Below are 12,448 nucleotides of genomic sequence, written 5' to 3'. Positions count from 1 at the left end.
TATATTGAAATAATTTCTTTTACACTTCTCATGATAACATAAGAGATATTTAACTTAGTGTTTTGCAGCACTATTTGCTGCTTGCTCACTGCTCCTTCGCGCTATTGTCCATAACGTTGTTACCATCCACGCAGTCGTACTTCATAGTTTCAGCTGCAGTTGTGTGGAGTACCCGCAAGTGGCATAATATACAGTTCTCTCTCTCATTCAAGAATTTCTGTTTAACTCTTTATTCTGTCTCACAGAATCTCTCGCTCGTGAGTGCATTATTCATGCGCCATAGACATAATGAAGTCTGCGGGAAATGCGGCAGAAACGAAATTCCTGGATTTATTCAGATCAGCACTAAAATTCAATTGGGTTTTCCCTGACCAATACAATATCCTTCCACCACTTTTTGTGGTAATCTGTCCAGTAGTTATTATGTAATCCTGATAACATGACAGAGAAAATTAAAATATAACCTCCTTAGCGCAGGTAACTTATTCTTTCAGTCCAAAAGGTTGTTGAAAGAAGTTACAGGAGGAGTGAGAAAGAATCAAATTGATGGTTCTGGAATGAAATATTCCATGATCAGATATTTGAACAAATGGTACTAGAGGTAATTCTAGGTCCACGCACATGTGGATTTACAGCTGCACACGGTAACAACAGAGCTGCAATAGAAAAAAACCCACACAGGCAGTGACAATCAACGAGACAAACCATCCAAGGTGACTCACACTGTTTGATAAATGAGACTTGGTATATTTCACACTTGCGCTGCCTGTCACTTCTAAAACTCATATTGACAAACTCAGAGTGAGTGAGTCTCCTTTTTAAATTGCAGCTCTGGTTGAGGCAGTGAAATCTGTTATTTTAGGTAGAGAGCATTTACATGGAAACCACTTTGCAGGCTATTGTCAGTGGAGGCTTTCACACACAAGTGGTCTAATGAACTGGTTGTCTAATCTCTCTCAGAGTCCTCAAACGCTTTGCACTGATGTAAGCTACTGTCAGAGTGACAGAAACAAATAAAGGACAGACAGACAAGGTGTAGCCACACGCAAAAATGAAACTACCACAAACGCAACTGCAAGAGCAGAGAGGCAACCTTGAGCTGGACGTTCTTTTCTCTCTCTCCTGCTCTTTCTGATTGTCTCTTGCTCGCTCTCTACCTCTGTCTGTCCCCTGTGTTCTATCAGATAGTGGCCTTTTAGTATACAGCAGTGATAAAGCTGTCAGAGTGGCTGTGAGAGAGAATAGGTGGTCTAAAGCTCCCGCTATCTCTAATCTGAGAATCTCCTGCCTTTTAAGAACATTAGTAGGAAAATTAAAGTCTCTGTCTTCTTAACGTCAGACCAGATTCTACCATCGAGCAGCTGCATGAATGTGCTGTGACAGAGAGGCGGCTCTAAAATCTCCTCCCCTTAAAATTTCTCTCTGTCAAATACTTGCGTGACCAAATATGTATGCCCTTGGATTGAACTTTTTTCTTTGAGTTGCTGCTGCTATTGCAGGAATGGGTGCTTACTTGACTGCATTTGTGGCCCCTTGTAGTTGTCCCCAGGTTCGGAGGATGATGACGGTGAAGGGCCCATCAGTGAGAAGCTGGGCCGGATCCAGTTCAGCATAGGTTACAGCTTCCAGAACACGACTCTCACTGTCAAAGTGCTCAGGGGCCAGGACCTCCCGGCCAAAGACTTCTCTGGCACCTCTGACCCCTTCGTCAAGATCTACCTGCTGCCTGACAAGAAGCACAAGCTGGAAACCAAGGTCAAGAGGAAAAACCTCAACCCCCACTGGAACGAAACCTTCCTTTTTGAAGGTCTGTGCTACTTAACCAAAGAATTGTTGCAATTATTTCCATCATGTTTTCTCATGCCGCCCAAAAATAAGGTTCCACTTTTCATCCCTTCAAAACCCTTGGAAAGTTCTCAAATCCTAAGCATATCCCAATGACATTAAATATTCAGAACTATATCACCCACCTCAGAGTGCCTTGACAATCTTCTGATGATAAATTAGCCTCTTGGCTAATATTTTGGTGTTTCTGGTGTAGACAGCAGATTTCTGGGCCAAGCTTCTGTCCTTCATCATTTAAAGTCTGAGTAGTTTCCAACCATCTGCATATGAATGCAGATAAATTAGGAAGTAGATAGCTGATGCATTCTGTTCAATGTGGTCTGCATCTTTTGCTCTCCTCATGGACTGTGGCAACCACAGCCTGCTCAAACGTGATTGGTCAAACTAGAAATGTAAACCAGAAAGCTTCTTGCTTCTGTCCGTCGCCTACAGATCACTAGACCACTAACACTTAGCACAAAAAGTAGTTATTATTCAACAGTTTAGCAATGAAAAGCTGATAAGCTGCTACTTCAGGACAGTGGGTATCCTTTCATCAGATTTTATCTTCAAACCAGTGGACTAGTGTGAACAAAAATAAAAATCTCTAATGTAAAATAACCACAACTCTTCACTCTTTGGCAGATAATTAGGAACATTTTTCTGTTCATTTTTGACCATAGCTCATTGAAATAAGCTAAATGAGAAAACAGGTTGCTGCTTTGTTTCGACAACTAGTGGTTTCAAGCAAGAGTTGAGATTTTTGGAAAATTTTAAATCATCATGAAGCTGCAACAATGAGCTTCTCCTTTTGAAATAAAGATTTGAAAGGAGGAAACATTCTGGCTGCTATGTTCACTGGTAACAAACTCTACCAGCATCTCTAAAGCTCAATAACTACCAGGCTATGTCTTGTTTGTCAACATCAAAACTGCATAGTCTTTCTGCTAAGCTAAGCTAACCACCTTTCTGGTGTAGTATTATATTTAACAAACAGATATTAGAGTGGTATTGATCTTTTCATCTAACTCTGGTTTATTCACTAAAAAGAAAATATGTTTGTTTAGTCCCATCAATGACAAAAAAGTATACAATGAAGGTCTATAGTAGCACGATGACCATTGTGCTTGGATGACAGCTCAACGGTAAATTAACCTAAATAATGTTCAAAAGGCTCAGACTCTCTCCAAAAGTAGAACAATAGCCAGCACTCTTGAAAAATGAGTGTGATGGGTTTTTTCGGCTGGAGTGTGACGATCCCTCTCAGTCATCAGAGAGAACGCTGGCTCATCCTCCAGTTTTTGAAATGCACTTTGGCCTTTGCCAAATTCATCCCAGTTAGCACGGTGCAGATTACACTGTTCGCTTTGTTCTGTCGAGAATGAGGTTTTTCATCTGTGTAACTCACCCCTCGATGCTCGCTCTGTTTCTGTCTCTGTTTCTAGGCTTCCCGTATGAGAAGGTGAGAGAGCGCACTCTCTACCTTCAGGTGTTGGACTATGATCGCTTCAGCAGGAACGACCCCATCGGAGAGGTGTCGATCCCTCTCAACAAGGTGGAACTGGGCCAGATAAAGACCTTCTGGAAGGAGCTCAAGCCCTGCAGTGATGGCAGCGTAAGAGTGGGAGGGAATAATGAGGAATCCGGTGTTTACGTTCAGATTTTTTATGGTTACACTTTTAGTAAAAACAAGTCTGAGGCCGTTTGTTGACGACTTTCAGCACGTGAGCTTGATTGGTCTAATTCTAGAGTAAACAATGAAATGGGCTCTGCCAGCATGGTCAATGGACCGGCTGTGTTTGGCACGAGGGGTTACAGCAGAGAGGGCAGTGATGTAAGATTACACAAGCTAGTGAGTAATGAGGAGTTTCATATCCCCTGATGAAATCTGATATTAGACCCTGTGAATCATACTCCATTGTGTGTGTGTGTGTGTGTGTGTGTGTGTGTGTGTGTGTGTTCCTCAGGGGAGACGAGGAGACCTGCTGCTGTCACTCTGTTATAATCCCACTGCCAACACCATCACTGTGAACATCATCAAAGCTCGCAATCTCAAAGCCATGGATATCGGTGGCACCTCAGGTAGAGTCTCCTCCATGTTTGTTTAGCCTTTTCTCTTTCTAACCCTTGTTCTCTAGTCCGAAGCCCTTCTCACGACATTGGTCTGTGTGTCCTCACATACAAACACACACTGACACACACACACAGCTCCGGCCAGCTTTGTGTTCAAACATTCACTGACCTGTCTGTGCAGATGACGGTTGCCGTCTGGCTCCTAAGCTGAGTCGCACCTCAGATAGCTGCAGCAGCAAGGTGACATTACATCAAGTGTCTGTCCCTTGGCCTTGCTCTACCCCGTTCTGTCTCTTCTGTATATCTATGAGGATCTTCAGCCTCCCAGCCAAATCTGTGTCAGCCAGGTCTGGTGCTAGTATCAGCTCTTTCTGTGAAATGCTTTTCATGGCGTATTTTTTCCTTTATAAAATGACTGCTTCACCCACAGTATGAGCAGGATCTGTTTGTATTACAGAGTATGATAATGCTCCAGAATTAGTAGTGCAAATCCCAGGCCCTATTTCCATAAATACTTCCTCATTTGTATGTTTCCTTGCTCAGGGGATAAATTGACCTTGAGCTCAAACTAGGTATCTGCTTCCCTGCTGCCTTCTCTGACTTTACCAATTAATAGGGTAATTGCAAACCTGACCCCAAAAATCACCTTCCATGGTCTCCTTCACCTGCCCTTTCATGTAAACCACTGCCCCCTGCGTCCACACTGCAGATCCATATGTGAAGGTGTGGCTGATGCACAAGGACAAGCGTGTAGAGAAGAAGAAGACGGTGACAATGAAGCGCTGTCTGAACCCCATATTCAACGAGTCCTTCCCCTTCGAAGTGCCCGCCCATGTGCTGAGGGAGACCACCATCATCATCACCGTCATGGACAAGGACAGGCTCAGCCGCAACGACGTTATTGGCAAGGTAACACTTTGTCTCGTTGGCCCTGGTTACAACATATACTGTAAACACCTTCTGCTCCTCATTACATAAGTGTGTTAGCAGTTGATGATGTATGACTCTGTCACATAGAGGAACTAGCAACCTTTCCGTCACATTTCAAACATGAGATAAATGCTGTGAAATTGACACAGAGGCTGCAGCAGCAAGGTTAAACATGCAGAGAGAGTAGATACATGCCCTACTGGCCTCACAGACCACTGTAATAAAAATATCAATCGATCATCTCTGACGAGCATTAAGGATAAAAACAGTCACTACACTAAGCTAAATAACCAGTCTCGTAAGACTTGAGTTGTTGTACTGAGGTGGTAACAAGAATGAGAGTGAGAGTTGGACAGAGGACTTTGCATTGAAAGAAACTATTTCTGATGTGGACAGTTTTGATGAAGCATTTGACTTTGATGGCCTACTTGTTTGAGCCAGAGCATGCGGACGAGAACTTCCTACAAATTGAAGAAGGAATTAGGAGAAAGAGGCAACAAGCAGAGGGATGACGAGTCGCTGCATGGTCAGGAGTGAGATTTCTCATTTGAGCGTTATGTTGAATGTCCAAAATAACAATTTGAGTCATTGATAAAAAAAGCACTTTTAGTGGACATTTTGTGGACTGTCACAGTTGCCATTGACACCGTGTCAAGGCTGCCGGGGGAGACGACTTACTGGGCCAAAAGTTTTAATGAAGCCAATAATGTTCTGTACTTTAAACGATCCCTTCCTCCTCTCTCTTAGATCTACCTATCATGGAAGAGTGGACCGGCGGAGGTGAAGCACTGGAAAGACATGCTCGCTCGGCCGCGTACTAACGTCGCCCAGTGGCACGCTCTCAAGGCCTGATCGCGCCGCCCAGCTTTCACCATGGCCTCCCCTCCCATCTCCTGCCGCCCCCTCCTCCTCCTCCTCCCCCCTCCCTCCTGCCTCCCTCCCCCTCCTCCTCCCACTCCCGTCCTTATGCACAAGACTGACTTGCTGCCAGGCTGCGAAACACGGGTACAATTAGCCATCTGCTCTCTTAAACCTTTAAACTCTTTGCTTTCAAAATCTCTATTCCTCTCCGACAATTCTCTCTCTCTCTCTTTTCATTTGTTCCTTCCTCTCATATACGGCCGTGTCTTTGATTTAAGCCTCTCACCCTTTTCGCCGATGGTCCCCCTGTTTCTGACTGTCTGTATGTCTGTCTGTCCACATGCACTTTGCCTGCGGAGGTCTCCGATGTTCCGTTTCTTTGTCGACCCCTTGGTTCTGAACTGCACTGCAGCCCCCTGACTAATTCAAGGTGCCAGTCCCGTGGGATCACAGAGAATCTTATAAAACCTAATCTCATATAATCTTATTGTATTGACTATTCCAGGTACACATATATACATATACATACTAATATAAATGGCGTTATAGATTGGCAGAACCCCCCTATACACATGAGTAGTATACAGTATGTTATACATAGCCTGTCTGCAGGTTGTCATCCCTCCCCTATTTTCATTTGTCGCCTCGTTCTTGTCATCTGTCTCAAGTGAACTATATCCTGTCCTCCATTTCAGTCCTCCCTCCTTTTACTCAAAAGTGGTTTAATGTTCAGCTGAAGTTGTCAGAAGCAATCAATACTCAGTTTGTGATGAAACCAGCTGAACTCGGATGGAATTGTTGATACTGCTCTCTCTATCTCTCCCTCCCTCCCCCTTTTTCTTCTCTATAAGCTTCTTCTTTTTTCCCCCTTATTGTTCCCTCTTTCTCTGGCACAATATTAGTGAACCCCTCCTCGCCCCCTTTTTGGACCCCCACCCCCTCGTCGTCCGTGTGCTGTGGGTGCTGTGCCGTAGCTCCAACAAAATAGAGATTAAAAAAAGAAAATACTTAACTAAACTGAACTTTCCGATGTTTGGAAAGCGGGAACACAACAAACTTGTGAAATGAATCGCTCCTGATTTTTCCAGACAAAATGGCCTGACATGGAGAGAGAAAAAAGAAGATGAAGAACAAATAAAAAGTAACCAAGATACGATGATGTCATTTTTCACAGCATCACCAACTGAGGAAACCAATTTAAAATCTTCTTCCAATGTTTAGATCGAAACAGAAGCAAAAAGCAGAGTTTGTGCTGTTGGTGCACATGTGTGCTCACTTCTGTCTGTTTATTGATGCTATGATTCTTTGTGCTGCCCTGTGCTCTGGTTTTGTGCTGACGGGGGTCAAACTCCAGCAGTTTTGACCTGTGTGGCTGCCTTACTGCGTGTGTGCATGTGTGTGTGGGTGTGTGGGTGTGTGTGTTCACAGGAGCAACATAATTCTGACTCGGCATAAATCTTCTTCTCTTTTCTCTTTCTCATCTTGCGCTCTTCTTGCTCTTCTTATACTGCCATTGTTTCCCCAACATCTTTTACTGCCCTGCCTTCTAAATGAGGGGAAGTTCTATCTGCACTTTTTGAAAATGTAATAACAATAATAATGATGATCGTTTTGATGATGGTTATAGTACTGGTGGAAATGAAGGGTGGAGTATCTGAGAGGGTGAGGGAGAGGCGATGTCTGCTCTGTGATTTCAGGGTTTGGAGGTGGAGTGGAGGACACGGAGGAGGGATGTAGGGCTCTCATCCTCCTCTCTTTTTGTTCCTCCTGTTTTTCTTCGGTGCACCTGTGTACATGTTTTTGTGTGTGTGTTTGCATGTCAGCTACTAGACTCGTGGTGGCAGGCTACTAGTGTCTGAAATGTCAGACCAGAATGGAGAGATCAGGCCCATCTGCTTGTCACGTGGGGCCGGCCCACACTACAGTGTTATTACACAATGTGTTGATCAACAGCAGGCACACTGAGTTCTCAGAGTCTGTATCTGCCCACGATGCTGAGCAGTGGCCGAGTAGTGGCCGAGTGTAGATGTGGAAACAGACAGATGTGCAGCGTGGCTTTAACGCAGAAAGAAAAATAGGATGACAAGGCCTTGAGTTTTAGTTGTTTACAGAAACTGCATGTCACACACAGTGGGTGTGATATTAGATGATGGTCTGAACTGCCACTGTGAGACGCTCCCTGAGTGTTTGACAGCACCACATATAGTGCTGGGGCTGGTGCCTGTAAATAAAACAGAAAGCAGCCACGCGAATATCGTCAGCTATCAAGAGCCTCTCACACAGATGTCTGCTCTTTTGTCGTCTACTCCTAACTGTCTGAGTGTTTTTACATTCATAAAAAGCTGTGAAGCATAATAATCCAGTCTCCTCGCTGTTTTTCTTGTTTTCACTGCAGTGATTTTGATTTTATTTCTAAATGAGCATCTACCTTTCAAACATCTCTCAGGTTTAGACTGAGCATGCAAAAATCAGTTGTGTGTTTTTCACTGCTTCTGTTAATTCTGTGTTTGTCGTTCCTGTGGACTGTGGCCCCATTAAAGCCTGCAGGTGCTGTAGTGGATTTAATTTTCTCTTATCTAGCAATAATTTGATAGTATCTCGTGTTTTTGCGCTCGTTTTGATTTATGCTAATGATAACCCAATCACCACAAGACAAATTGAAAGATAGTCTAATCTTAACCAGGTTTGTCCTGTGTGCTGTGCTGTGAGTGTATTTTGGGCGGTTGTGCTTCGTGTGAGCCGCGGTGCTGGCCGCTGTGATGCACTGATGTAAATGGTCTTGACCACTCAAACCGCTTTACAGTTTTATTACACACACATATTCATACAGTGCATCTATGAGGCACGCAAATGTTGCATACAGAGAAATTGGGAGCAGAGATAAGTGACTTCACTGGTCGTATTCGATTGCTTCTAGAAAACAGAGACTTTAGTATCTACTGATCCAGTCCAGCACCCTTCAGAACAATTGGTCAGCCGTGGAACAGGGCCCACTGTTTTGACAGGCACTGCCTGCAGTGTCACAGCACATTACTGTACCGTGAGGTGGTCAGAAAGGAGCAATATCTAGCTCCTCGGACCTGAGGGACTCACTGTGTGCAGGGACAACACTTGCTTAGGATAATACATGACGCTCAGCTCTCTCCTTAGCAGCGATGAGGATGATCGACAGGGATAAAAACTCATCAGTTGAAATGAGGAAAGTAATCAGTGGGCGATCGTTGTGGAAGCTGTGAAGCCAAACCAGGTTTGAATAAGCAGGTGTGCAGGTGATGAGTCAACACAATACCTCCGCCGTTTCCTTTCACCAAGATTATATCTTGCTCAAGGAGTGATAAATTGTTATGCAAAGGGGGTTTATAGTGCTTTGTCATCAGTGACCCTGTAAGCTGGGGGATATGGTTTTATTTTTAGTAACATGCGGCACAGTGTGATGCCTCTGATCCTCCAGGGAGACTGGGGGCTGGGAGGCTACAGGGTCGGGCTTTTAAAACTTACAACACCCGGAGCTTTTGAATACAGACAACTTCTAAGTCCTAAGCATTATATTTCCTATTCTTAGAAGTTCTCTAAAAGTTCCTCAATAGGCCAGTTATGAAATAATTAGCCCTTTGGGCGAAGGCAGGGACTTACTGAGCAAACTGTTACAATGAAAATGTGATTCTTATGTAAAAATTTTGAACCTCTTTTGTTTTGTTGACATCTGCTTTTCTGTCCCATTATTGGAGCTCCCATAGACCCAAGTGCTAAGTGAAATAATGATAATCGCTAAATCAACATTTTCCTTTACTACTGGCCTTATTAAAACTTGAGAAAACATAGCTCATTCAGTCTTTCTTACTCAAAGTCATTAACAATATAAGAAATGTACATTATAATATCTTACACAGTGATGTTACCTAAGTTTAGGGAGAGGTCTAAGGAAGAGGTCCCCCTCAAAGCAGACGTAATGCGTCATTTTTTATAATGGGATCAGTTCACATTATAAGCTTTTCTCATTAAATAAGAAACAAGTCATGAAGAGTCAAACTTGAGAACATTAGGTTTAAAGAAAGTACTCTGTACTCATGGAGCTCTATTTTGCAAAGATTAGTTCTGCACCTCTTCACCATCTCTCACAACTACATTCGCCACAGTTCGATGCAACAAATCAGTTTGAAGTTAACAGGATGAGAAAATAGAGGGACAGGCAGACAAAGTTTTCTGAATTTGTTTATATATAAAAAGAAAGAAATCATTTAAGTTGTGCTGACGGTCATAACTACTCTATACATGTCACTATTACCTCTAAAAACAGCCAGAAATACACTGAAATGTGACTGTAACACTGCCTATACTTTCATAAGATACTAATTGAAGTCACACTATAGGAAACCGAGCGTGTCAGAGTGGCATATAATTCATCACAGAGTCCAGAAAATTCCACACTCCTTAAAATAACCAGCAGTCAAGCAGCAGCTCCATTAAAACAGATGGTAAGCTCAGAGCCAAACAGTATAAAGGAAAAAGCAATTTCCAAATCCCACTTTTATTATACTGCCACCTGTCTCACACCTCGAAACTTATTGCATTTCGTTGGCAGCAACAGTGTCAGCAATGACCTTCAACAATCCTGGGCTCGTGAATACAGCAGTGGTGGCGTTGCAGTTACTCCCATTAAAGACTGTTTCCAGACTAGGTGCACTTCCACTCCTCATGCTCAGCCTCGGCTCCGTCTTCCATCATCGCTCTGTTCCCTGGCGAAGCCAACTGGTCGCTGCAGGTGTGGGTAATTACTGTGTGATTACTAAGGTTTAATTCACGATAACACACACAGACAACACTGCCCACAACATTGTCACGGAATACACGCTCTAAAAACTGATTTCTGTTGCCACATGATGATATTTCCTCATTTATTGTTCAATCTGGAGAGTATTGGAACACTTTTTGGTTTCAAATTGTCCAAATGTTTTAATATTTAAGTCTTATTTTGTTTTACAGAGCAGTCATATTGTCTATCTATATATGAAGTCTATAGTTTGACCGAATACCTGCAAAACGAATGATATTCCCATCGACCTCAGCTGCATTTAGAACTAATGGGCAGATGTTAGCATGCTAACAAAATAAAGTTATAAACATCACACTTGATATCGAAGAGAAACATGTTAACATGCCTATGATAATATTTTGACCCTGCAATTAAACCTTACCCAGCTGCTAATGAAGCTATTGACTGTATAAAACTTTATTGCTGGATAAAGTGAAGTAAAATATCCATCACCTGGACTCCCATCTTCTCTGAGATGTTTATTCCTCCATTTTCTCCAAAATGAATCATTGTCACCAGCAGCCTCCTCCTCCTCTGTTTACTTTCTAAGTAACTAAAAGCTTTATTGGCTGACAGGGTCACACCTGTTTGCCAAAGGATAAGTAAGATATTCCTCTGAGCCTGATGATATTGTGTGTCCTTGTCGCATGCTCTCAGCCCCTTTCTTACTCTTCACTAGTTTTCCTTGATGGATATGGCTTCCTTAAGATGAGCGTCAATGACTCACTCTATTGGAAAGATGCCTGCTTTGCAGTAGTTTGGGCGATATTGAATTAAGGGTACACTGTGCTTTATGGGAGAACTTTAGGTGTGTGTGTGTTTTAAAATCAGGCTGTAGTAATCTCATCCCAGTGGGACTGCAGTGTAGCTTTTATTCTGCTGAATCATATTATGACAGCGCAGGCAGCCCAGAAGTGTCCCGGGTCACCTTTGTCATGTGTCCGGTCCGTCCTGTGAGTCTCGCCCTGCGCAGACAGACCTCACCTCCTCCAACCACCCTCTCCATTGTTTTAAGCATCTGGTGAAAACCAATGTGACTTCTCCCAATCAGGGTTCTAGTGAGCATTCTTTGAATGGTAACAAAATGAATATGAAAGCGATAAGTAATAATATCTTTTTTTTTTCCTTTTGGTTCACATTTGACTGTTGGTCAGTGTGTACGTATGTGTGTGCTTGGTGTTCTTGTGTTGGGTTTATTTCTTTACAAAAACGTGATAAGAAACTCCTTCTGTTTTTGAAAAACTTTATGTAAATATCGTTGGTGAAAATTAACATTTGTTGTATGCCGAGTTTGTTTTCATTTGTCACTTGATAAAGAAAACAAAGATATTCATGAATAACAGTGGTGATGTTGATGATGCTGAATCTGATTATAACTGCCCTTCTTGAAAAAGGGCTTTTGATGTCCGCTGTATTTTTGCTGGAGGTGTCGTGAGGTTCGGGGCAAGAGAAACAAAGGGTAGGAGTGATACCCGACACATCCCAGACCCACTGTAGCAACACTGCCACATGCCTTTATACCCTTGACCCCCCCCCCCCCCCCCCCCCCCCCCCCACCCCCCCACCCCCCCCACCTCCCAAAACTCACACAAACACACACACTTCCAGGAAATAGAAAAAGCCTGTGTTATTTACACCGTAAAACCTCCATGTATTGAGTCTTCTCTGGTTGTGTGAGGGAACTGTTCACCTCCCTGTGGAGTCACTCTGCCATGGCCGCTTGGCATCACATCTCACCCTGTCTGCTTACAGGCTTGGGGATTTACTGTAATGCCATTGTGTTAGACGGGATTGGCCCTGTACTGACACTGATGATGCCTTCCATTGAATTTGAAAACACTATTGCTCAGCAGGAGGCCAGACATGGGGACGGACAGGCACGTATGGAGGAGGGAGAGGAATTAAAAGTGGAAATACATACAAGATCCATCTGATGTGATATCCTAA

The 12,448-nt window shown here is 43.3% G+C and overlaps 1 protein-coding gene across 3 annotated transcripts in view; it reads left to right on the top strand.

Moving 5' to 3' along the window:
- syt7a (synaptotagmin VIIa) overlaps positions 1–12,057 on the top strand; it is a 75,573-nt gene extending 63,516 nt beyond the window's left edge. For all 3 annotated transcript variants that reach the window (XM_069528126.1, XM_069528125.1, XM_069528124.1), the window contains 5 exons: positions 1,540–1,807; positions 3,270–3,439; positions 3,792–3,906; positions 4,607–4,806; positions 5,575–12,057. In XM_069528126.1, coding sequence (XP_069384227.1) covers positions 1,540–1,807; positions 3,270–3,439; positions 3,792–3,906; positions 4,607–4,806; positions 5,575–5,679 — 858 coding nt within the window. In that variant the 3' untranslated portion in view covers positions 5,680–12,057. The remainder of the gene's footprint in view (positions 1–1,539; positions 1,808–3,269; positions 3,440–3,791; positions 3,907–4,606; positions 4,807–5,574) is intronic.
- Positions 12,058–12,448: the final 391 nt, after the last annotated feature.

This window comes from Paralichthys olivaceus, chromosome 7 (genome assembly GCF_024713975.1).
Source record: "Paralichthys olivaceus isolate ysfri-2021 chromosome 7, ASM2471397v2, whole genome shotgun sequence".
NCBI lineage: Eukaryota > Metazoa > Chordata > Actinopteri > Pleuronectiformes > Paralichthyidae > Paralichthys > Paralichthys olivaceus.
This window is presented reverse-complemented; position numbering and strand designations above follow the sequence as displayed.